General features: G+C 39.3%; 2 protein-coding genes across 3 annotated transcripts; one reads left to right on the top strand and one right to left on the bottom strand.

The window, feature by feature from the left end:
• The first annotated feature begins 154 nt into the window (after positions 1–154).
• Positions 155–5,477, top strand: LOC311034790 (uncharacterized protein). Of its 2 annotated transcripts, none has more exons than XM_084042772.1 (6): positions 155–256; positions 805–1,062; positions 2,269–2,529; positions 3,026–3,169; positions 4,202–4,282; positions 4,639–5,477. In XM_084042772.1, the coding sequence occupies exons 1-6, from the start codon at positions 226–228 to the stop codon at positions 4,842–4,844; spliced, it is 981 nt and encodes a 326-aa protein (XP_083898898.1). In that variant the 5' UTR covers positions 155–225; the 3' UTR covers positions 4,845–5,477. The 2 variants fall into 2 exon arrangements, with proteins under 2 accessions (XP_083898898.1, XP_083898899.1); XM_084042773.1 differs by lacking the exon at positions 155–256 and adding an exon at positions 544–592.
• A 12,616-nt stretch (positions 5,478–18,093) lies between these two features.
• LOC311035271 (uncharacterized protein) lies at positions 18,094–22,484 on the bottom strand. Its single transcript, XM_084043377.1, has 4 exons — positions 22,387–22,484; positions 21,327–21,365; positions 21,186–21,234; positions 18,094–18,897 (listed from the first exon to the last, which is right to left on the bottom strand). The coding sequence occupies exon 4, from the start codon at positions 18,894–18,896 to the stop codon at positions 18,351–18,353; it is 546 nt and encodes a 181-aa protein (XP_083899503.1). The 5' UTR covers position 18,897; positions 21,186–21,234; positions 21,327–21,365; positions 22,387–22,484; the 3' UTR covers positions 18,094–18,350.
• Between the last annotated feature and the right edge of the window lie 4,873 nt (positions 22,485–27,357).

Below are 27,357 nucleotides of genomic sequence, written 5' to 3'. Positions count from 1 at the left end.
CTTTACAAATTAAAAAGGTTATATGATGACTCCTCTGGCATTCATCCTGTTGGATAAACTCAGGCAATGACAAGTGTGAGAATCTATATGTGTTGTGTGTTTGTGTGCAGGTTGAAACAGCAGGAGGAGATAAAGGATATAACATGCAGTGACAGATCCTGGCTGCTCATTCTACCCAACATCACAGGAAGTTGTGTTTTCACCTCTAGACCCCAAACATGCAACATGGAGACAGCAGCGTTGTGCACTATAGCATGTGAGTAATATACAGAGAGAGAGAGAGAGAGAGAGAGAGAGAGAGAGAGAGAGAGAGAGAGAGAAAGAAAGAAAGAGAGAGTTTGTGTATTTGTTCATTTATATAATGAATTTGCAATATAATTCAGACACCATTTTAATGAATACATTTTTATTTTGAATCTGTATGGTAGAGTATGTTAATACAATATAACTTATACAATTGGGGTGGTTGTATTTTGTCTACCTGCTTTGTGGTCATGTCTCACCTAGATACAGGATCTGACACAAATTTTGACCTGAAGGTCAAGATTCAATTTATTCCCTCAGCAAGCAGGCAGGCTCTATTAGTCCAAAGGTAAAAACTTCAGCACTTGAGCAAGAAACCGGTCTCAAATCGGGGGTAGAAGAGGAAAGTTACATGTGCAGCTTCAACTGTTTAATCTACTGTATGTCTTGCTATAATTCAATATCTGTTTGACATGAATGAATACTGGATTTTTAAATCTATGTTTGCTTGCAGTTGTGAGGTTTCAGACATTCATGTCTCCCCCATCTCTGTCTCTTCAGCTTTTCTGACGATCACTTCAAACAGATCTCAGATGTTTCAGTATGAGTCTCTCGGGCTGAGCTGTGAAGTCCAGTGTAACAACACCCTTAAGAGGAATGCTTCTGTCACCGGGAAAGTTTCTGAGTGTTCCACAGACTGGGGACTAATAATCACATCCCAGTGTGTCATCAAAGACCTGTACCTTGAAGATACTGGAGTGTACTGGTGTGAATCTGCACAGGGAACACGCAGCGATGCTGTCAACATCACTGTGACTGGTAGGGTCTATTTAAAAAAAACTCTTTATCATCACATCACATGGTTTTACACCAAGTGTAAAAGAGTGGCTGAAATAATTTTGTGAAAACGTCCTACGACTGCAGTTATGTTAAATAGAAATAAATAAATAAATGAGAGAAATATGCATAAAGGTATAGAATGCCATAAAAATGTGTGGTATTCAGTCTATTGCACTTGTCAAATATAATTTGCATAAAAGAGTATGAAGTCGGGCGTCTATGCGAACACAATTGGCCCATGTTCGGGGAACCGACAGGGTGATATTTGTCACTGCAGCATGTATTTCTACGGACTGGGGCGGCACTTGTCAGCAGGGAGTGTTGGGGGGGAGGAGTAGGACGAAGGCCCTACGTCCTCCTGGCAGGGGCTCCTCACTGGCAGGTGAGTCAGTAGGATACAACAGTAGTGACAACACAGCAATGTGTGTGGGGTGGAATTAATTGGTATTAAAAAAAAAGAAGTAAAAAAGTATGAGGATGAAATATACAGTTTGGTATACTTGTATAATGTGCGCATACAAGCAACGTATGGGTATTCCTGTGGATATAATATGGAGAAACAATACAAAACAGATTGTGCGCTGTGGAAATTCATTAGTCTGTTCATTCAACATTTGATACTGCAGTATCACCTGCATGATGGTAGTAGTGTGAAAAGATTGTGGCTGGGGTGGTTACTGGTTAGTGTCCCACTCAGCCTATAGAGCGTGCCAACGCGTCGTCACCACGGGGGGCGTTGGCATTGGGCGTGCCGCGTGGCATTGGGCAATGTTAAGTCAACCTGGTTTTTACCCCTCAAAGATGTCCGCAGCTACCAAAAGACACTTGTTGACGCCCCTTTCAGGAATTTTGGCACGCTCTATACTTACTTGTTTCTCTGTCCTGGAGCGAGGGACGCTCACCGCCGATGATGTGCTGGGCCGTCTGCACCACCGTCTGGCTCTGTAGTGCTCTGCAGTCGGCTGCTGACTGCCTTGCTCAAGGGTCCACTAATTGTTTTTGACTGAGGGAAAATTGTACTCATTGACTTTGCTTGCTGGTGAATTTGACCCAGCCATCTAAAGACAAAAGCTTACTTATCTAACCTTTTATTCTGTAACAACTTTGCCTTTTATTTTTTTAATGTTTAGCTTTCCAGTGGAGAAAGATGTTGATTGAGAGACTAACTTTGCAACTGTTTTTCAGATGTATATGTGATCCTTGACAGCCCTGCACTTCCTGTGACAAAGGGAAGTGATGTCACGTTCCGATGCTGGTACAAAGATAGGACAACTGGTAATCTGTCCTCTGACCTCCCAGCTGATTTCTATAAAGATGGATCCCTCATTAGGTATGAGTCTACAGGACAGATGACCATCCACGATGTCTCCAAGTCTGATGAAGGATTCTATAAGTGTAACATCTCTGACCTTGGAGAGTCACCAGAGAGCTGGATGGAAGTGACAGGTGACACAGCACTCTATTCTTTTTTATTTTTAAGTTAAATACATCTAATTTGATACACATTGCAATGTTTTGAGGTGATAGTCCTTTCAATATTGCATTCATCGATTTAGTTTTTAATTTAACTTGAATCTCATCATGTGAGGTTAGATAGGGCTGGGCAATCTAAAATATATAGAAACCAATATTTAGATGATTGACTTTCTTTTTTTTGAATAGCGAATCGACACAGATTTTTTTTTATAGATATTTGAAAATAGTCAATCTCCAAGCTTGCAACGCAGCAGTTGTGAGCTTGTAGATCTGCTAGTCTCACAATTTTCTTTTATTTTAATGATTGCTCATTAATCGTAATCGAGGTAAAAGTTTGAAATAATTTTGATATTGAAATAATTGTAATATTGATTTGAAGTCATATCGCTACTGTGTGGTGTGACTGTCCTGACCTTTTGCAATCATAACCACCCCCGCATGTGAGTAGCATTGTTCTTGTTTTCAGGACAGAATGTGGGTGTTGAAGTAGTTGCTCCTGCGAATGAGGAGGCGTCACATTTCCTGTACATTCTACTTCCTGTGTTGGGAGGCATGGGTCTCTTGGTTGCTTTGATGTTGATGTGGTCACAAATCTACCGAAAATGCAGAGGTGAGACTTTCCCAACAAACGCGAATAAGGTGACATGAATTCAACACCACTCTGATACCGTTCTTATCATTTACAGTTTACACTATTGCAGATAAATCTAAAATTCTTCTGGTACTCTTTATTGTCCTACTGTATCTAATCAAACAAACAAACAAACAAACAAACCAATAAATGATCTTAAAACCTATTATTATTAATCATGTTTACATAATGGAGACATTTTGACTAAACAAAGATCAAAAGTTTGTAAATCTTGTTTGTTTTAAAGTGTGATATTTTGATGCCAATTCAAACACACCATATTAAAAAGTGATATGCAGTCGTACAAATTGAAAATACTATATGTTATCTATTTTCAGAAGACTTCCTTCCCACCTCCCCCAACCCTGTGAATAATTTTCCCCTCCCACGTCTATCCCTCTACTTCCTTTTACAGAAGCCTATATCTGTTCTTGTCTTGATTTACATGTTTTAATATTAAATAGTAACTCAACTTGTTAATTGTATATACTGCATGGCAAATGCACTGGCATGACCATTCTAGGACCATATGAATATTATCTGGGCTCAGTGGCTGAACCTGTACACTTGTATACTGTCTGTTTCTTGAAGACTTCTGTACACTCAATAAAGAGTGTCAATGTAATGTCTCAGACTCAAATCAGGATGTAAGCCCAGACGTATTACACAGAACCACATTGATGAATGACGGGTGTATTCACAGTCTCAAAGGTCAATCACGCATTCAACGTGCGGTTGATGATCTCACTGACCTGAATACAGCTATTGTCTGTAATATTTATAGCTGTTATAAAAATAGAGGTGTAATCAGTGAAACTGAACTTTATAACAGTAAAGTTTTTGGGCGTGTATTTATGTTTAGTATACAGTACATTATACTTGTGTTCTTTCGATAACTTTACGATACATTTATGCGTGGTTTCTGGTGCCTCATGTGTTCTAAATTTGTTCTGCAGCTATAAAATATCCCCCCCCCACCCCCATTTTCTTGGGGATGTGTTTGTGTTCTAGGTCGAGGTGAAGTTGACCTCACAGCTCAGACCTACACTGACATCACTTTCACAGAACCAGTCCAGACCACCACCCCGATGGGTAAAGACATTCAACACACATTATACAATATGTTTGTATGCTTGTATGTGTAGCCAACAGCCATCATTATACAAACTTTTATTTAATTTTAGTTTTTTTTTTACCATATGAACCCTAGCATCCCTATTCTAGGCAGGTCATCAAGGTCAAGGTCAAGTTTATTAATATGTCCCAAACTGGGCAATTTATGTCATAATTGAACATTTCATGAAAGTAGGTGAACGTAGCATTCCAGATCTGCTATTTGTATGTATGAGGGATCAAAATACAGACCCATGGGGGACCTCAACAAAGTCTAAGTGGTTGAACTCATTTCTATCTCAGATATTTGTGTTTGTTTTGTGTTTTCCATGAAGGAGGATGGGCGGTGGTCTCTCCTCTGTATTATCTCTTCATTGAGATGAACATCAAGGAGACTGGGGGTGCCACGGTGCAGGAGGGACACAGAAGTAACATATCCCCATGGGGACTGGAACCCAGGGCCACCAGGGCCTCATGTGGTTCTGGAGGCGAACGGCCAAACAGACACACAATCAACACACACTCCAAGTATGAATGTTAATGTCATGTCAATCGGTATTTTGTGTAATGATTAGCTGTTTAATTTTCAGATGCAAATCTGTCTATCTAGTTTAGCTAGTTATAGATAACCATATATTTAGCCTTTGTGATAATAACTTTATTTGTGCCAAACTTAGTTAGTTTTAACAAAGATGTACAGTATAGCCATGATCCTGTACATTTACAGATTTGAACCTGGTTTCCTGCGCCTGTGCAGACATTTTTTACCATTGAGCTAATATAGAGCCTGGCTGCTTGCTCTGGGGATACATTTAATCTGGACCTTCAGGTCAAAGTTTGTGTGTCTGTGTGGATCCTGTGTCTAGGTGAGACATGACCTTTGACACAATCTAAATGTCTCAATAGAAGAGCAGGGAGACAAGATACAACCACCCCAATTGTATAAGTTATATTGTTTAACATGTTTAACTCTACCATACAGATTGGACCAAATTGCATTTTATTCACAAAAAAAGGTTAATGGTGTTGCTTTAATCTATCCCAGAACAAAAACAACTGTAGGACATATGAGATGCCAGAATTTACTGTTGCCTCTGAGATTGTTTCCCATTCATTTGTTAAGGTGGCAGCAGGCTCTTTTGTTCCACCAAAGATTCAGAATTAACCCAAAATGTTGTTACTTGTACTTTGATACTAATAAAAGATCACTATTGTATCTGCTTTGAACCATCGGTTGACAGTTGATTGAACATTTAAATGTGTGTTTCATTTAAGTGTTTCTGTGTGCCAGCATGAAATTAACTATACAAGAGCTGTGCATTTTAATTAACCAGCATATTGATATAAGAGCACGTTTTTATTACCATTTTAGAACACACATGAAATTACTTTCAGAACATAATACTGTTTGTAGGCACCCTGCCATACAACAAGGTGTAATCTAGATGTAGCATTCATCAAAGCCTGGCCTCGGGGTTGACACATGCACTCTATACATCAACAGGTTCTCTAATCATGTAGATCAGTGGTTATCAAACTTTTTTAATTCCAAGGACCCCCATTTTTATGTGGATTAGGCCATGGACCCCCATAACTCAGAGTGTATACAAATGGACTGCCCATACTCAGAGTGTATAAATTAAACCAAATAGACATGTCAGGACCCATTTGTACACCCTCTGAGTTACAGACCAGGACAGGTCCATTTAGGGACCCCACTTTGAGAGCCACTGAAGCTGAACAGCAGACCACTCTTAACTGTACGTATACCAAACGCCGGGATTACTGGACATAGGCCCATGCAAGCTGTTACGATAGTCTGTCTAACTGTTCAGCAAAAGAGGAAAAACTGAGGATCCTGCCACACTCAAATGACTGTAGTCACAAGCTTTGAAGCAAGGAACAGGAAGAGGAAGTTACTGGTCACAAGTTTGTGACAAGGAACATGTATTTGTTTAAAACACATGAAGCTCTCCAGTTCACCCAGGGACAGATTAACTGGCAAAGAGGTCCAGAAACATCTACCCAGAGCAGCTGTTTTCATGGTTAAGTAATGGTGTTCTTAATGACCACAGATGTTGCATGACACACATTAGTGTTACTGTTCATTGTAAACCTACAGTGTTTTAGCAGCTTTAAGTTCACTCTTATGGAGAAGGCATTTTACACCACATGATGTCAAATGCCTTTGTCTGTAATTCTGTATGTCAGAAATGAAACTCTTTGAATACGTTGAAAAATCACGATTGATCAAATGATTGATCTTAATTACTCGAAGCTCATGCATAAAACAAATACAAGTACTGTGGATATACTTCTCTTATTTATACTATATGAATAAATAGGCCACACCATTGAGCACCTTTATAAATAATGTACATTTACATTAGCTACAGAGAAGTCTCCAGTTATTCTGTTGACTTGTGGATACCTCAGGTATTTATGGTTAAACAATGACCTCTAGTGGTAGAACCGCACAGAAATACCAGCTGAAATACTATCACTTTACTGGTAAATTGTCATTGTGATTCACAATTTGTGAATGTGATGAATTAGTGGGTTGTTCACACAGAGAAAATCAGAGTTCAGACAGGTACAATGTCCCTATCACCTAACGCAGTTTGTCATAGAAATGTATATAGAAATGCATTACACTTTTAGAACACAATAACACAGCAGAATAACAGTGACCTCTACTGTCGCAATGTCTATAATCCAGGGGTCTTTTGATTGATTGAATACTTTATTAGCAGTTTTCAGTCCAAGGACCACTTAGCTGAGAGAGAGATGAAACAAGGACCCCCGCTACATATTAGATAGAGTTGCGTTGCAGATTAAACTTTTTCATAGATTTCATAGATAGCTTCATAGTGTAGCGACCCCACAAAAAAGACCCGGCTGTAACTCGGTGTTCGATTCCAGCTTGTGTTGCGCAACGTTACAACAGACCAGTTTGACAGCACTATCGCCATTGTTAATGAATGCTTTTTGTTCATTTTGTACACAATAGTTTCTCAGACATTAACTTAAGCCTCAATACTAAACTTGACCATTGGCTCTGTATTTGGTTTGCTCTTTTTCTCCTCTTTGCCAAAAATAGCAGATCTACAAGTTTAACATCTTGCAGTGCGAGGCGTTGTGATACTTTAAGTATATACTTTATGTATATTTTGATGCCAATGCCTTTGTAAGGTACCAAGGAACTGGTACAACAAGGAACAACTACACCAAGCTGCTCGCTGTGAAAAGTTCTGACATTTTACCACTGAGCTAACTGACTGCTTACTCAGGATCATGTCAAAGGTTGTGTCCAACCTAAACACTGATCTAAATGTCTCAATCGAAGAGCAGGGAGACCAAATACAACCACCCCAATTGTATAAGTTATATTGTATCAACATACTGCCATAGCCTACATATTGGACAATTTGGACAAAATAAAATGTTATTCACTGAAAAAAGTTACATAATATAGCTTTAATGTCCTGAGTTTAACTTGAGAGTTTCTTTTTTTTTTCTTCAATATTTTTATTTGATATTTTATTACATACAAGACATCAACTTTTACACACATTCATACACACATACCCCCTTGCACCTGCCATAAAAAAGAAAATGATCACATTGCTTACACTTTCTCAAATAAAAAAAATAGAAATAAAAATAAAATAAAAAAATCAGTTTCCTTCTCTCTCAAACAGTAATATCCACAGCATTCATATATATTTCCCACAGTTGGTCAAATTCATTTTGCTTTCCCCTAGTTATGTTCCAGTCCAATGCAACTCATCAGGTCATGCCATACCCTTAATGATGGTATCTCCATATTTGTCCAGTTAACGCTACAGCTCTAGGATTTTGGTCTGACTTGGACTTTGTACAAAGTTCTTAGGGTAGATTCCCAATATACATAGTTTCATAACTTGAGAGGTTTTTATCTGACTGAAACCACTCCCATTTCATACTATCAACCTGAATATTGACTATCTTTGTCTGCAGATTATCTTATAATGCAGATTAAGCTTGGAACTTGTCAAGTTGCTGACATACTTGTAATATGACCTCGGTTTAACATAACACTGAACTTTAACAAAAAATAGCAGCGGTCAGCACATACACGCAAACATCTATAGTTGATAAGGTGGTAAATTACACGGATTCCTTGGGATATGTGTGTGTGTGTGTGTGTGTGTGTGTGTGTGTGTGTGTGTGTGTGTGTGTGTGTGTGTGTGTGTGTGTGTGTGTGTGTGTGTGTGTGTGTGTGTGTGTGTGTGTGTGTGTGTGTGTGTGTGTGTGTGTGTGTGACTCTTCATATTTGATCAACTTTTTGCTGATGTGACAACATCTGCATAAAGTATAAAGTATAAAAAGCTGAACACCATGCAGTCACTGCCCTGACATCACAGGACCCTGCCAGCAACTAAACCAACCCGGTGAGTTCACCACATCTCTCACATTCTGTTAGATCAGTGGCTCTCAAAGTGTTCGGGGGTCTAAGGGGGTCCACAGCAAAATATAATATCAGCATCAGCTTAACCACTTTAACCCTTATACAGTACATAGGCTATTTTCCAAAAAATCTTGGCATATTTTTTAAACACAAATCTTTTATGTGGCTCCCTGGCACCCCTGGGGGTCCTTGATGTGACACACACACACACACACACACACACACACACACACACACACACACACACACACACACACACACACACACACACACACACACACACACACACACACACACACACACACACACACACACACACACACACACACACACACACTCCAATACTTTCAAGATTTCAAGATTCTTTTTTTTAATGTTAAAACAAGAATAAATATGACTTGACAGTCATATTATTAGCAGCTGCATGCTGTATTGTGTGTGTGTGTGTGTGTGTGTGTGTGTGTGTGTGTGTGTGTGTGTGTGTGTGTGTGTGTGTGTGTGTGTGTGTGTGTGTGTGTGTGTGTGCCCCCCCCCCCCCCCAACTACTCAAGTGAAAGTATCAATCCTGCACACACACACACACACACACACACACACACACACACACACACACACACACACACACACACACACAAACACACACTGGCCATGCTGTTTCACCGGTGTCGTATTTCCACATTCCATTCAAACAGCTGTGAGAGGGGGACGGAGGGGGAGCGACACACACACACACACACACACACACACACACACACACACACACACACACACACACACACACACACACACACACACACACACACACACACACACACACACACACACACACACACACACACACACACACACTGGCCATGCACTGTTTCACCGGTGTCGTATTTCCACATTCCATTCAAACAGCTGTGAGAGGGGGACGATACATGTCACAGGACAGCCAATGAGCAAATACTGTACATGTCGCAGGACAGCCAATGAACAAATACATGTCGCGGATGACTACGTCTGAGCCTGTTTCTAGAGCAGCTTGGCAGCTGCTAAAATGCAGATGTACAAGCTCACAGCGATGTACAAGCTCACAGCACGTCACTCCGTGCCACGCTGTGAGCTTGTAGATCTGCTATTTTCAGTTTAGTTTGGGTCCCGGGCAAACTAATTTCTCTTTTGGGTCTTAAGCTAAAAAGTTTGAGAACCACTGCTATATATAGCATATGATTACAACCAAACAACCACTTATAGTGCTAAAGCTTGTTGCTTTAGCACCATTTGTTTTGTGTGTCAGATATAATCTACTGGACCACACATGTCATGTGTTCAAACAGGGCAACCCAAGGCTGTTCTGAGTGTGTCTCCTACATGGGTGAGTCCTGGAGCGTCCTCGAGCGAAGTGTTTCTGGCCTGTGTAGTTAAAGAAAATAAAGAAATTAAACAATCATATCCAGACGGGTACATGTTCTACACGGCTTATCTTGGACCAGACGGCAACTACATCAATACGGCCGTACCACATAGCTGGAATTCAGCTAGCTGGAAGATGGTACCTGGATGACAGAGGGTTCCTGGATGTTGAATGGTGCTGCTACAGGCACAGGAGGATATACGTGTAGAGCTATGTACTCAGAGATCAGTTACACTACTGACTTCAGTGACAAACAGTTTGTGTTTTCTGGTGGTGAGTGTGACTCATAATTCATCATTCATAATTCTTCTAGATTGTTTTCTGTTTGTATTTATTTCGCGTTCTCTGATCTTTTTATCACTTTTCTCGAGTTTTGTTCATTGAGTCATTGTAAAAGTGGTGGACAGTAACAAAGCACATTTACTTGAGTACTGTACTCAAGTAAACAAGAAAAAAATAAAGGCAAATGTTTATACTGACTCATTTCTAGGAAGGGAAAAAGTACATTATGAATTAACCACTTAAGCCCTATTTCAAATATCGTGAAAATACTCACTAGATTGGCTATTTTGAAAGTTTCTAGATTTCCTTTTTTTTTTATTTCAATACAGAAATATATTGACATTAAAAGGAAAATGTACTTTGTAATGTTTTACTTTTGAATATTTCACTTGTTTTCTTTTTTAATATATTTCTAATATACTGTTGGCCTACTGTAGGCCTACTGTACTCATGTGTACAAATATGACAACTTTCCCTTGCAGTTGAATAATATTTGACCAGGAGCATCTATGCTCTGACTCAAGTACTGGAGTTGAGTACTTTGTCCGCCACCGTGTCAATGTAACAGTGCTCTTTGTTTGACCTCTGACCCTGTGTTGTGTTTCAGAGCGTCATTCTTCAGCTGCTCTCACAGTGAGTCCAGACAGTTCTCAACACTTTATCGATGAGCCTGTCTCACTGATCTGTGAGGGAAACCCTACTGGATGGACAGTAGAGTATTTGACTGAGAAAGGAGCCTGGCCCATCCAGTGTTCATATCCCACCACGTCTATGACCACATGCAAAGTCAGCAGCACCTATGACATCAGCCAATGCATGTTTCAATGCAGGAAAACACCCCAGCATCATTATATAGTGGCTGATAGAGGAGAAAAAATGCAAAATATATATATTTAGAAATATTCTTGAAATTTAGGCTTAATGTTGCCTACAATCCCTTTAAATGAATACATAAAATAAAAAAATAAAAAAGAATGTTTGTTAAATGTTCAAACAAATACAAAATGTAACAACAAACAACAAACAAAAAGAATCTGTGAAAACACTTTTAATAAATAGTGAACATTGTAGATCTACAAGCACACAACCAGTCATATCGAAAAGCGCACTGAGCTTGTAGATCTGCACTTTTCACTATTTTGGAAATAGGTTTTAAAGGTAGGGTAAGTGATTTGCATTGGTTAAAATAAGTGTTAAATAGCTCTACTGATAGTACTCCTTGTATAGAGTGTTTGTTCAGTAACAGGAGTCTCCTTGTCTCTCCAGCTCTTTATAAAACAGAAAATGCATTTTCGTTTCAGTTTCATTTTCATTTCCAATTTTATCCAACCGGGACAGAGAACTCAATCAGGATATAGATTGAACAAGTGAAATTGGAAGTGATGACACTAAGAAATGAGCAGACAAAATTGGAACTGGAACACTATACAAATTAAGCTTAAAAATGGGTACTTTCTCCTGATTGGCTGAGATTTTGACACCTACCGAAAAATCTATTTTCTGTTTATTAAAGAGCTGGAGAGACGGGGAGGCCCCTGTTACTGAACAAACACTCTATAGCAATGATTACTATCAGAATATAGTATTTTAACCTTTTAACAAAATACTTTTTGTTTTAACCCAAAAATATCACTTACCCTACCTTTAAGTCTCTGCTTGTTATACATATTTACATTTTATATTATATTTATATGAGAATTATATACTATATACACTATACCTAAACCTAACCTTAACCCTAATCCTAACCTCACAAAAACTATGCCTATAACCCAACCTTAACCCTAACCCTAACCTCACTACAGTAACACTATGCCTAGTGCGAGACGCAAGACACGGCTTGTGATTGGCTGAAACGGGGGTAGAGAGCACTCGGTTGTGTTCACTTGGACCGTGCACGAGGCGGTGTAGACGTGTCAGAGGTATCAAAACTAGCGCCAAAGAGAGAGTCCGCTGGATTCACATTGGCTGGCATTTAGTACTATAGCGGATCTGTTGTAACTTAAAGAGCAATCCTGCCAAATTCTGACTGCTTACAACTGACTGCTTACTCAGGATCATGTCAAAAGGTCGTCTCCAACCTAAACACTGGATCTAAATGTCTCAATAGAAGAGCAGGGAGACCAAATACAACCACCCCAATTGTATAAGTTATATTGTATCAACATACTGCCATCAGGGGCGTAGCACCTGACTGCCATAGCCTAAATATTTGACAATTTGGACAAAATACAATACATAATATAGCTTTAATGTCCTGAGTTTGACTTTAAAGATGTTTTATCTGACTGAAACCACTCCCATTTCATACCATCAACCTGAATATTGACTTAAATCTTTGCCTGCCTTGCATTTATAATGCAGATTAAGCTTGGAACTTGATAGGTATGATTTTGTACCATTTTCTGATGGTTCTAAAGTGTACCATTTTCCATTTGTATGTGTTAATATGGTTAAAAGTGTCAGTGCCTCTCTGGCAGCCTGCAACAGTGTTTTGGTCTTCTGGTATGTCAACAATATTAGATAGCAGGTTAACCTCGATACCCCAACCTTGGTTGCCCAGGAAACTGAGCCATTCAAGCCATAACTTACGGCTGACGTGATGACGAAAGGTGTAACACCACGTTATGTGTATAATTACTCTGTATCTCTGTTTTAACGTCAGAAGAATATATCTGGAACCATGCATGTCCAACGCTTGTAAGATCTCTTCTCTGGAATAAACCCAAATACTATTATAACACGTTTCCTTCCTCCGTTTATTGATGTAATTCATTCTTATCTGACCGATAGATATGGGCCGGTATTTAGTAGGAAAAATAAAGCTATCAGAACTGTTGTTGACATACCTGTAATCTGACCTTGGTTTAACATGACTAATACTGAACTTTAATAAAAACAGCAGCGATCAGCACATACACGCAAACACCTAGATGATAAGGTGGTAAATGATACAGTGATGTGCGTGCACGTGTGTGTGTGTGTGTGTGTGTGTGTGTGTGTGTGTGTGTGTGTGTGTGTGTGTGTGTGTGTGTGTGTGTGTGTGTGTGTGTGTGTGTGTGTGTGTGTGTGTGTGTGTGTGTGTGTGTGTGTGTGCGTGTGCAAGTGTGTGTGTGTAACTCTTTATATTTGATTAGCTTTTTGCTGATGTGACAACATTTATAATGTATAAAAAGCTGAACACCAGTCACTGCCCTGACATCACAGGACCCTGCCAGCAACCAAACCAACCCGGTGAGTTCACCACATCTCTCACATTCTGTTATATCAGTGACTCTCCAACGAAATTTGAAAATATAATATCAGTTTAACCACTTTAACTCTATATACAGTACATAGGCTATTTTCCAAAAAATCTTGGCATATTTTTTAAACATAAATCTTTTATGTGAGTCCCTTGCACAAAATATTTCCAGATGGGGTTCCGCGGCCAAATACATATTAATTTGTGGGTCCTTGATGTGAAAATGTTTGAGAACCACTGGGTTAGATAGACCTTTATTGATCCGCAGGGGAGGCAGCACAGCAGTTAAGTTACAATCAGAGAGTAACGAAATGTGTAAATAAATAAAATAATGTGTGTGTATGACTTGTGTCCAGAAAGTGTCCATCTTGGCAACCATGCAGACCTTCACCCTCTCAGTGATTCTGTGCTCTGTGCTGGCGTTGGGCACTACAGGTAACGTACAGTACAGCGTTTGAGAACCACTGCTATATATAGCCTATGATTACAACCAAACAACCACTTATAGTGCTATTTAGCACCATTTGTTTTGTGTGCCAGATATAATCTACTGGACCACACATTTCATGTGTTCAAACAGGGCAACCCAAGCCTGTTCTGAGTGCGTCTCCTACATGGGTGAGTCCTGGAGTGTCCTGGAGCCAAGTGCGTCTGACCTGTGAATTTGAAGAATCACCTGAGAACTACATGTTAGAGAACGGGTTGGAGAACTGGTACAAGTTCTACGCGGCTGTTCTTGGACCAGACGGCTACTACATCAATGAGGCCTTACCACATGACTGGGGGACAGATCCTACCATGAGGATGAATGGAGCGACTACAGGCACAGGAGGATATACGTGTAAAGTTTTGAGCGCTTTGGGCAGTTACACTGACTACAGTAACAAACAGTTTGTGTTTTCTGGTGGTGAGTGTGACTCATAATTTATCATTCATAATTCTTCTAGATCGTTTTCTGTTTGTATTTATTTCGCGTTCTCTGATCTTTTTATCACTTTTCTCGAGTTTTGTTCATTGAGTCATTGTAACAGTGGTGGACAGTAACAAAGCACATTTACTTGGGTACTGTATGGTAAAGAAAAAAAAATAAAGGCAAATGTTTATACTGACTCATTTCTAGGAAGGGAAAAAGTACATTATGAATTAACCACTTAAGCCTTATTTCAAATATCGTGAAAATACCAGATCTACAACTCACTAGATTGGCTATTTTGAAAGTTAAAATATTGACATTAAAAGGAAAATGTACTTTTTTACTTTTGAATACTTCACTTGTTTTCTTTTTAATATATGTACTCTTGAATACTTTTGAGCACTCCAGTACTTGCTGGAGTACAAATATGACAGTACTCATGTGTACAAATATGACAACTTTCCCATGCAGTTGAATAATATTTGACCAGAAGCATCTATGCTCTGACTCAAGTACTGAGTTGAGTACTTTGTCCGCCACTGTGTCAATGTAACAGTGCTCTGTGTTTGACCTCTGACCCTGTGTTGTGTTTCAGAGCGTCATTCTTCAGCTGCTCTCACAGTGAGTCCAGACAGTTCTCAACACTTTATCGATGAGCCTGTCTCACTGATCTGTGAGGGAAACCCTACTGGATGGACAGTAGAGTATGTGACTGAGAAAGGAGCCTGGCCCATCCAGTGTTCATATCCCACCATGTCTATGACCACATGCAAAGTCAGCAGCACCTATGACATCAGCAGTGTGTTCTGGTGTCAGTCTACCTCTGTGTACAGCAATGCTGTCAACATCACAGTAGCCTGTGAGTCCAGTTCCTTCATTCACTACCTTACAATACTGCTGCATTCCATCAACTCATTATAAACATGTTTTTTAAAAGTAGGGTAAGTGATTTCCTTTGGTTGAAATAAATGTTAAAGGACAACTTTGTTTTTTTACAACAAGGGTTATATTTTTTGGTTTGCAATGATAATAATTAAAAGATGAGTGTTAAAAAAAACATCTCCATGAATTCAATGCTTCATAGGGTTTTGGTGAACCTTTTTACAAACAAAACGTTTTTGTTTTTACCAAAACATATAACTTACCCTACCGTTACATTAGTTCAGTGTGAATGCTAACATGTGGTCTGTTTTTTTTTTTTTTTTTTACTTGTTTTACAGCTGGTTCTGTCATCCTGGTGAGTCCTGTTCACCCTGTGACTAAGGGAAGTTCTGTCACTCTTGAGTGCCAACACAGAACAGACAAGTCACTGTCCAACGTGGACTTTTATAGAAATGAAGAACTGGTCCAAACTAAAACCAATGGACAGATGATCATTCCTGATGTATCTCAGTCTGATGAGGGATTCTACAAGTGTTCCATTTCTGGAGAAGAATCACCACAGAGCTGGATGGCAGTGAATATGTTAGTATACTACTGACAACTGTGACATTGTTTAGGATTGTTTTATTTTTCATATGCAGTGTTTGCACATTTTTTATTTTGAGAATAAATTCAAAATCTAGCCTATATGTTTTCTTCATTATAATATAAACATATTCAAATGCGTTTGAATAACTTTGGTGACTCGTAAAGTAACATGCTCATTAATATGTTGCAGGAGATAATTGCACATGGTACAGTACCTGAGTAACCTGACCTGTACACGTGATTGCATCAGGTGAAGACAAGACAGCTAGAAGAAATGATTGCTAACAGCTGCCTCAATTCTGTGAAAATTGCTAAATGTGCTTTCAATCCTTTGTTGGAGAAAAAACGTTTTTTCGTTCTTCTTTTTTAAGACAACAGATGCATGGAGTGTGTGTGGTGTGGTTAGACAATTAAATAATTTATGTCAACGGCAATGACAACTATAATACCACTCCACAATCATAATCCTTGGAAACCCTCCATCCACAGCCTGGTTCCAACCTAAAAGTTATCTCACCTCTGATCAAAGTTAGGTGCCTTTGCAGATTTAACTATTGTGACACTGCATTCAATTAAAATCTTGGCATGCCCTTCATTAATCACTCATCATGTAGGCCCACATATTGTTTTTGTCTCTCAAGTTTCCTTGTTCCAGTGTTCCATTGGCATTTTATCCTTGACGTTTCTGTGAGAATTATTTAACATGTAATTGTTATGTCTACTCTAATAAATCAAAACAAATCAAGTGTAGCTTGTAGGGTGTGTCTTTGTTTCCATGTTACATTTGCATGCCTTGGACTTTCTCATCAACAGAGAATACCTCTTCACCTTAATGGAAACCACAACTAGCTACCGTACCATGCCAAACCAAACCAACGGTTTAGCTGGTAGAACTTGATCTCCTTCTGTCCTCAAGTAACACTGTCCTTTGAAAATCCAGCAATCTTTATAATAGGCATATGATGTATAATACGCACCTATGCATAGGTGGAATTCATGGTCTCTATGAATTCAAGGCTCCATGGGATGTGTAATAGATAGAAAATTAGTACTTTTTTGGGGTGAACTATCCCTTTAAATAATCAAAATGCAACCACACTCAATAAATATATAAGTCAGTAACATTAGTGGTGTACTGTATGCTGTGAGTGGATGAGTGTGTTTGTCATAGTGTGTGTGTATGTGTGTGCAAACTGCAAAGCATAGCTTTAACCAAAGCAAAACCAGGTAGGCTACTTCTATACAACTCCCTACATAAGATGGGGGTGGTGTTGACGTACGGCCCCACTGGCCAATGAGATGTCTACCTCTATATGTCCATGCGTTCCCTTTTCTTTTGAAACAAAAAAAAAGTCTGGGTTTCCGAGGCTATGCGTTCACTCACTCAGCTGGTCAAGGGCTATTCGCTGTCCATGGTGCTGACGTCTCTCCTCAGGCCTTGACTCCCCCTGGTGGCTGAACTTGTACGGGCCATAGTGCAATGGTAAGCCAACAATGGGTCACACAGTCATTTTTCGGTGCCCCTCAGTTTAGCCTTGTGCCCCTCAAAAAATGGCATGCCCTGAGGCCACAGTGGCCTTAATGCCCCAGCTGACTGTACCACTTTCTCCTCTGTCTCTTTCTTGTCAATATGTAGAGTGGACACCAGTGTCTCTTTCTTGTCACGTAGACACCAGTGTCTTTTGTTGAGATTCTGAATTCTTAACTCCCCTGAGTCCCCATCTTTAAACCAATCCAGTAACTTGGATTGGTGCAAGTATAGTGTTTGTTCAGTGACAGTGTTAAATAGCTCTTTATTGTGAAAGTAATCATTGCTATAGAGTGTTTGTTCAGTAACAGGAGTCTCCCCGTCTCTCCAACTCTTTAATAAACAGAAAATTCATTTTCAGGTGGCTCACCAATTTCACCCAATCAGGATAAAGTACCAATTCATCAGTTTAAAATGTTGTGTGTCCATATGGACAACATACAAAAAGCTATTGGTGTATTGCTGTTAAATAGACACTGATTATATAAAGATATAATCATACAGAGGTAGGTTATATGGAGTAATGTTTAATAAATCATGTTACAGTACATAATTATCACTTATTGTTTGCTGAACTTCCCATTTATTCATTTTTAACTGTCTGCATGGTCACATTCCTGGAACCTGCAACATTTTCAAAGATATTTATGAAGAAAAACAAATCTGCTAATCAGACAAATGTATTAGCACAAGCAACCCTGAATCACAGGTATGAGTAGAAGTAATAAGAGGGAGCAAAACAAGTGGAGAAGAGAAAAAACAGATCATTTCTCCTCGTCCAACTCCTCTCTGTACTCAGAATCAGTGTCAGTGTCTGAATCCTCTCTGAAGGTGATCTTAATGAACATCTCTGAGTTCTTACTCCACCTGTGCTTGGCCTTCAGATTGAGATCATTGCAGTGCCACTTGTACTTTCCCTTGTTCTTCCCCATCAGGTTCACATGACACTCCAACTCTGACATGTCATTTTTATCAGTTACAATGTTTTTGATGTTTGTGGTGCCCTTTCTCTTTTCAGTATCTGTTCTCTCAAAACTAAGACTAGCACTCACTTCTGGCCCTTCAAGACCCACAGACGCCCCAACCCCCACCCCCACCGTGGTACCGCACTCCGTGGCGATGGTCTTGCTGCTCCCACACTCGCTCACGATCCTCTTGAAGGTGATGATTCCTCCACAACCCTCCGTATTTGAGTCCTTCGCCAGGCGGATCATGCCGGGGTCCTCCGCCACCACTTTACCACCGTCCAGCACCGGTACACCGTGGTCCAGGCTGGTCGGGTGGTTGATGATCACTACGGCGTTGCCCATTCTAAACAAAAACAAAACAAACAACAAGTAAAAATATAGCTGCAAGCAGCGATAATACGGGGCCAGGAGAGAGAAAGAGAAATGATAGTTCCTTTAACAGGTCAGTTCATGAAAGTCCTTGCGGTCTTGTTTCCAATGCGGGCCTGTGAGCAATTAGGGGTTAAGAGTCTTGCTCAGGAACAAATTTCATCGACACATTTGCTGACCTGGCCTGGAATCGTACATGGGGCAAACCAGAGCCTCTGGCTCCCTAGGCGGGCTCACTAACCACTCAGCTATGGCCGCCCCTCAGAGAGAGAGAGAGAGAGAGAGAGAGAGAGAGAGAGAGAGAGAGAGAGAGAGAGAGAGAGAGAGAGAGAGAGAGAGAGAGAGAGAGAGAGAGAGAGAGAGAGAGAGATTGAAGAGAAAGACATGGAAACGGAATAGATTGAAGAGAGAGAGAGAGAGCCATGGAAACGGAATAGATTGAGTCATGTTTTTTGCAATTCAACTTAAATGAGTCTGCATCAAGTGAGGCTTGAACCAGCAACATTGCGGTCGTGAGGCACTCTTAGGTAGCTGCAACACTACCTATAGTGCTATAGCTTTGTCCAGGCTGATATTGTCTGTTGAGGATCACAAACTCTTGCCTTCTGTCATGACCCAAGCCCCTGTTTCACTAACACTAAGATGACTCGTTCACAAACCATTTACCAATGAAGAAATTGTACATCTCCTCAGAAGCAAAACTAGTGAAAGTAGCCGATCTACAAGCTCACAAACCATTACAAGTTGTCAGATTGTGCATCGGCTATTTTCACAATGAAGTATGTTATACATTGAAAAAACATACTCTCATTGCTATCTGAAAAGTTGTGAGATTGTAGATCAGCTATTTTCACAATGAAGTATGTAAAACACTCAATTAAGTATTTCATGTTATCTTTAACAATTGCAGATGTATTCATTGATAGTCATGTTGTGTGAAATGCAACTTAGATGAAGTCTGCACCAAGTGAGGCTTGAACCTGTGACCTTGAGGTTGTGAGACATACACTTAAGCGGGACGCTATTGGACCAACAGACAAACCTCTGAAAAAAGAGATCACACTGATCATACAGTTTCACGCAAATAGCTCAAAAATCCTGGGTTTAAGTGTTTCTCAAACTGCTCAAGATTGCGGACAATCTAAGGGCGGTGCTTACTGGTCAACGTGATAGATGTGTTCCTCATTAGTCAAGGCACATGTGTAAGCAGGTCTAATGGCTGTCGGCCAAACGAGGCATGACTTTTGCCTGTTTAAAGTTTGCATTTTCAAAAAATTGCTATAGCGCCCCCGTTTGACCAATTGGAGTAAGATTGGTTTCAGTGATACTTGGAATGGCCCTTTACATTTCTGCAAAGTTTCAAAGAATGGTAAGTCTGCATGTATGTGTTAGGGGCAGATGAATAATTGTCATAAAACTGCAATATTCATTGGCTCATTAAAGCTTCATTTTTTCACTTATGGAAAATATTTTGCAAACGTTTTTTGGCATAGGTCCAAAGTTCATGTGTAAAAAGTTTCGTGCAGATTACTCAAAAATCCCAGGAGGAGATAGGTTTTAACTGTTTTTCATATAATTCAAAATGGTGGGAGATCTAAAGGTCAGAGGTCAAAAGTCAGAGGGTGAAAGTTGTTAGGCATGAGGAGACGCATGTGTGCATCGAAGTTTCATGGCTGTAGGTCAAACAGGGCATGAGTTGTACCTGTTCAAAGTTGGCATTTTCAACTGAGTGCTATAGCGCCACCTTTTGACGAAAGATTGTGAGATTTATTTTTTGATCGTTTTTCATGACCATCTATCATATGGCCGAGTTTCGTAAAAAGCGTATGCACGGTTCAGCCAGAACTGGCAAAAACGGCAGAAGAAGAAGAAGAAGAAATGGAATAATGCCAATAACAATACGGGTCCATGCTGGAAGCCTGGCCCCGTAAATATACCAGAATCAGTGTTATCTGTCACATCACAGGGTTTACAGGTGTAAAGCAGTGGGTGAAATACTTTTTATTTCATGTCGTTTTGTAGCATTCTGTGAGAAGAGAGAGGATAGAGATAGACAGCAAAGGAAAATAGATAGAAAATCAAACAGATAAAGACATGCATACTGTGTTATACACATGGTGGATGTGAATGCAGGTATGTAGGGTACATCCCCTCTTACAAACCTAAACCTAATACTGTAACTGCATCAAACTCAATTAAAGTCATTTTCATCAATTAATAATATCCTGTTTGCTTTAAGAATAAGATTATTTATTATTTTACCTCTTGAGTTGTTGTTGATTGTCTCTCTCACCTCCCTTCGTTTATCTGACTGTTGAAATGAGAACAACACCTCTCTGTACAACATATTAACATATTACCAGATGTATTACAGATTATTTTAAGATAAATGTATAATTTTACCTTTTTCTGCGTCTCTTCCACCTCCTAAAGTTTGTCTGACTGGTGAAATAAGAATATTTATATGTAAACATAGATAATAACAAACTTCACGTCTTAATTGACATCACTGGATTAGTCTTCCTACCTAATTAAGAGAGCACCGATAATTGGATTTTCAAATTCAACCTTAGCCTTGATTTTTTCACTGTTGTAATTTTGTATTCATACTGTGCCGTATTTGTTTTGTTTTTTGTACTTATGTTTATTTTAGGTGTATGTTTTGTATTGATAGTTATAGATCACCAATTTTAACAGCCTGCTCAGGGACTACAGATGAAAATGAGCTCTTTGCTAATTAAAGGGATATTTCACTTTTATTTTTTAATTGGGTAATTTTATCATCTACTCGGGCTTTTGTGAAGTTGCTCGATTCAGTATTTAGATATTTGATATTCATTTTATCAGACACAACCCCTTTCTATACAAACCCATTGTACCATAAAACTCCATTTTAACCATGATAGATTCAGCAAGAGCACCCGTCCTTCATGCTGACTAAACCGCCCTCCTAATACGTGAGGGGGCCATGTTGATTACTTTAATTAAAACATTTTATTGTATTGAAATGTGTCATTTTCCAAATCTTTTTTTTTTAATAAATGAAAAAAGTAATTGAAAAAACACGGCCCCTCACGTATTAGGAGGGCAGTATGAGTCAGCAGATCCAAGGACGGGTGATCTTGATGAATCTATCATGGTTAAAATGGAGTTTACAATGGGTTTGTATTGGAAGGGGGTGTAAATAAATAAATATCAAACATCTAAATACTGAATCAAGCCACTTAAAAACTGTCTGGGGTGTTCACAAAAGCCTGGGTAGACAAATGACCGAATTTTTTTTTTGGGGAATCGTATACATTGTTGTGCAAACTGAAATGTTGATTAATGTGCATTGTCACTGTTATATACAATTAAAAACATAATAAATAAATATATGCACATTAATAAATTGATAAATATCTGCACATTAATATATTATATTGTTATAACAGATTATATTAAGATGAATTAATTATTTTACCTCTTGTGTGTTTGTCTCTTCCACCTCTCCCTTTGATTTATCTGACTGTATTATGCAGCATGGAGAAACTATTTATAATGATCATATGACACACCTCTGTCTCAACTATACTGTGCACATACTGCACACACACACACACACACACACACACACACACACACACACACACACACACACACACACACACACACACACACACACACACACACACACACACACACACACACACACACACACACACACACACACACACACACACACACACACACACACACACACAGGGACGGCCTCTTGAATTGTATCACATAGCTGAATGGTTAGAGAGCCCGCCTGGGAAACCAAACGCCCCAGGTTAGACTCCAGACCTCAGCAATGTGTCAAAGTGTCCCTGAGCAAGACACTTGACCCCCCCCGCCCCCCCCCCCCCACACACACACACACACACACACACACACACACACACACACACACACACACACACACACACACACGCTCACTAATGTAATAGTAGTAGTAGTAGTAGTAGTAGGCCTAGTAGTTCAAATGCCTGTGTTGTAAGTAGCACATTATATTTATTGAACACTAATGTTGAATACAGGTCATATTATTCAATACAAAGCATCGTGTCAATCATGATGACCATGTACCCCCTGAACTAATCTGATAAAATTAGTTACAATGAGTGAATACATGTATGAAAGAGTGAAAACTAAATTTAGGGAGATATAGAGGGATTAAGCAGTAATGTTGATGATAGGTCAGCTCTCCTTTCTTTAACTTTAGCTTGCATAAAGTGATCATTCTCAAACAACTATTGTACCAATTAAAAGGATATCTTTATGCAAGTGACTCAAATATGGATACATTTAATCATTACATTTGACATGAATATTTTCTACTGTGGTAAACTAAATCACCTGAGAAGCTGCCATGATTCTCTTCCATTCTTCTTGTGTGACCTCTCCAAGGATGAGTTGCTCAGCCCCCCATTCTCTGATTGGTCCAAACATGAGGCAATGCTTTTTCACATACTATGTGGTCAAATAATGCCAAAATGATTTGTATTTTTTAGATCCACAGTTTGAGATTTGTAACTTGTATTAGCAATTTGAGATTTGTAAAACAGGATTTGTAATTTAAGAATTTGTAAAAAAGGTGTGAATTGATTTTTATGGTGCACAAAACACGCACGTTCTGAAACACGTGTAAATATTGGCACTAAATTAACGATGTGTCATGATGCAAGGAATGTGTTGATTGTGGAACTAATGTGATCAGACCAGTAGAGTGGTGAAGGGTGGCAAGTTTGCTTAAAGATGATAGCTTTACGCTCATGACTTCTAAACAACTATGTGATGCCAAATGAAAACAAAACACCATGAAAAACCCCTGCACATTATTTGGATGTTTGGTAAAGGTGCAGTCGAAACTAAACAGACACGTACATATCTATTCTACAAGTCAAGTGAAAAAAATGCAGAGACCTTGCAATTTGCACTGGGCCAATCCAAAACACAATGTCCCACAGACCGCAGTCCAAGATGTTGAAACTTGCAGCCATTTAACACACAATGTCTGACACTTTGACACTTACAAAAGACACATGTATTAATGATCACAATAAGAAATAGCTCTAGGCTCTTGCTACTGTGGCCACACATCAGCACCATGGACAGCGACAGGAGGGCCTGCGGTGAGAGAAAAGACAGGAGGGCCTGCGGTGAGAGAAAAGACAGGAGGGCCTGCGGTGAGAGAAAAAGAAGAGAAAAGGTTAGGGTTAGGGTTACTTTTCTGAGGCAACCAACAGGGGGTCAGCGACCTTTTTGACATGAAGTGCCATGTTTTGATTTTCTTGATAGTCATTGTGCCACATCAACATTAGGTTCAATTATGACCACATCAAAATGAAACAGATTTTGATTGTCCATAAATAAAACAAACTTTTTTCTCTTCTAAGTATTTTCTTTAACATCAGGACAGTGTAATGATCATTAGATCATGATCATTATTGTAAAAGAAAAATCCTCTCTCACACTTATGCCAACCAATGTGCCTACCCTATAGACAGTGCAGACACAGTAGATTTCTTCCTTCCAGTGCTTCTGCAGATTGATCTGAGATATTCTCGAATCCCATAAAACTCTGTGGTAACTCAGATGACGATATCATTTTAATCTTTGCGAACTGTGATTTACAGTATATCTGAAAATGTGATCGACCTTATTTAAATAGTAGTGTCCATTGTAACTGAATAAACCTCGGCTTCCTCTTGCGTACTTTCTGTGATAATAATGATAATAATTATATGATTAAATAATTAACTTTGTTTATTTTATCATGCAACTCTTGCATTACAATGGGCGTATATCGAGCCAACATCTCCATTAGCCAGAATTACAAGAAGAAAATGTCAGAGTGACATTCTTTTTAACACCTGACGCTTGTGGCTGGCTGTCAAACTGGGCATCCATCATCCGGTATGGTTGTTTTTTATCCACTGTACGGTTGTTTTTCCAGGTACCAAATACCTTGCATGCCGCCTGATGAGCAATGATTGATGTTTCTTTATTTTCCCAGACAGCCCTGCCGGAGAAATATGAGTTTGTTAGAATGAGGAAGTAATCACTAATCAGTGATCAGATTCTACAAGGGGTGCCCAAAGAGGTTTTAAACAGGAAGTGACCGCCTAAAGCAATTGACACAAAAGAAAACATAAAGGGACGTCATAAAAGTGTACTAGTAGGGGCTGCTAAGTGAAAAATCGTTACGCGGCGGATAAAAGCATGAAATTTGATACAGATGTCCCTTGGGTCATCCTAAAACCTCCTAGAAGGGGTGCCCAAAAAAATCTTAAACAGGAAGTGAGTTATGGACAAAATCCAAAATGGCCACCTAAACTGTTGACCGTTGACTCAAAAGACACCAAAAGAATCTCCAAAAAGCATAAAATTTGGCACACATGTCCCTTAGGTCATCCTAAGACATCCTAGAAGGGGTGTCCAAAAAAATCTGAAACAGGAAGTGAGTTATTGACCAAATTGAAAATGGCCGCCTAGTGTTGTCGATTGACTCAAAAGACAACTAAAGAATCTCCAAAAAGCATAACATTTGGCACACATGTCCCTTGGGTCATCCTAAGACATCCTAGAAGGGGTGCCCAAAAAAGTCTTCAAAAGGAAGTGAGTTATTGACAAAATTGAAAATGGCCGCCTACAGTGTTGGCGATTGGCTCAAAAAGCCTATAGAATCTCCAAAAAGCATACAATTTGGCATATATGTCCCTTGGGTCATCCTAACACATCCTAGAAGGGGTGCTCAAAATAATCTGAAACAGGAAGTGAGTTATTGACTAAATTGAAAATGGCCGCCTACAGTGTGAAAGATGATGCAAGATACCTAAAGAATCTCATAAAAGCATGAAATGTGGTACAAATGTCCCTTGGGTGATCTGAACGCATTCTACAAGGGGTGCCCAAAGAGGTTTTAAACAGGAAGTGACCGCCTAAAGCAATTGACACAAAAGAAAACATAAAGGGATGTCATAAAAGTGTACCATTTGGTACGTACATTGAGTGCTTCTTAATATATCCTAGAAGGGGTTCTTTATTTGTTTGTTTGCTTGTTTATTAAACTTTTTAGGAAGGGACCATGTTGAAGAAATTCTAAATGGCTGTTTAAACAGTTGACCACGGCAGTCTGCATATTATGCAGACTCTACCTTCTGTTTTCATTTCTACATCAACCTTCTGTTTTCATTTCTACATCATCTTATCTATTTTACTTTCTGCATAATTTTTTTTATTTTACTCTTTGAATCTTCTTTATTTATCTAACTCTCTGCATATTCGTATTTATTTTACTCTGCATCTTATCTTACTCTGCATATTCTTATTTTACTCTCTGCATCTTATTTATTTTGCACTCTACATCTTCTTGCTGGTTTTACACTCTATCTTCTCATGTATTTTCTTCTTGATCATTACTGTTTTTTTGTGATTAGTGTTTAGTAACTACATGTATTCATGTGTGCCATTTCGCAATTACCAGCACATTGGCATAATGCTCTGCAAGGTAACCCAGCATCCCGGCATCTACACTTTCTCGAACAGAAGGGCTCAGCTTTGCAGCCACACTTGAGTTATCCACAAACTTTGGCAGCCTCTGGCAAGAGTGTCCATAAAGGTGTCCACGAATCAGCGACTTTAATCCATCCATATTTGTCAGGAGATGGTAGAGATTGCATAGCTTTCAGGCTTCTGGACCAAATGCCAGATTGGCAAACTGCTCGATTTGAATGTTGTAGCAGTGCAGCCCGTGGGGGAGGAGTGTTTTCCATTGAGAGACTATTAAAACCTTTTTTGGGCACCCCTTAAGATGCATTCAGATCACCCAAGGGACATTTGTACCAAATGTCATGCTTTTATGAGATTATTTTTTATGAGTGTCTTTTGCATCATCTGTCAACACTGTACACGGCCATTTTCAATTTAGTCAATAACTCACTTCCTGTTTCAGATCATTTCAGGCACCCCTTCTAGGATGTCTTAGGATGACCCAAGAGACATGTATGCCAAATTGTATGCTTTTATGAGATTCTTTAGTTGTCTGTTGAGTCAATCGACAACACTGTAGGCGGTCATTTTCAATTTTGTCAATAACTCACTTCCTGTTTAAGATTTTTTTGGGCACCCCTTCTGGGATGTCTTGGGATGACCCAAGGGACATGTATGCCAAATTGTATGCTTTTATGATATTCTTTAGTTGTCTTTTAAGTCAATCGATAACACTGGGCGGTCATTTTAAAATTTGTCAATAACTCACTTCCTGTTTAAGATTGTTTTGGGCACCCCTTCTAGGATGTCTTAGCATGACCAAAGGGACATGTGTGCCAAATTGTATGCTTTTATGAGATTCTTTAGTTGTTTTTTGAGTCAATCGACAACACTAGGCGGCCATTTTCAATTTCGTCAA

The sequence above is a fragment of the Gymnoscopelus microlampas genome (assembly GCF_963454915.1).
Source record: "Gymnoscopelus microlampas genome assembly, chromosome: 19".
Classification (NCBI taxonomy): Eukaryota; Metazoa; Chordata; class Actinopteri; order Myctophiformes; family Myctophidae; genus Gymnoscopelus; species Gymnoscopelus microlampas.
This window is presented reverse-complemented; position numbering and strand designations above follow the sequence as displayed.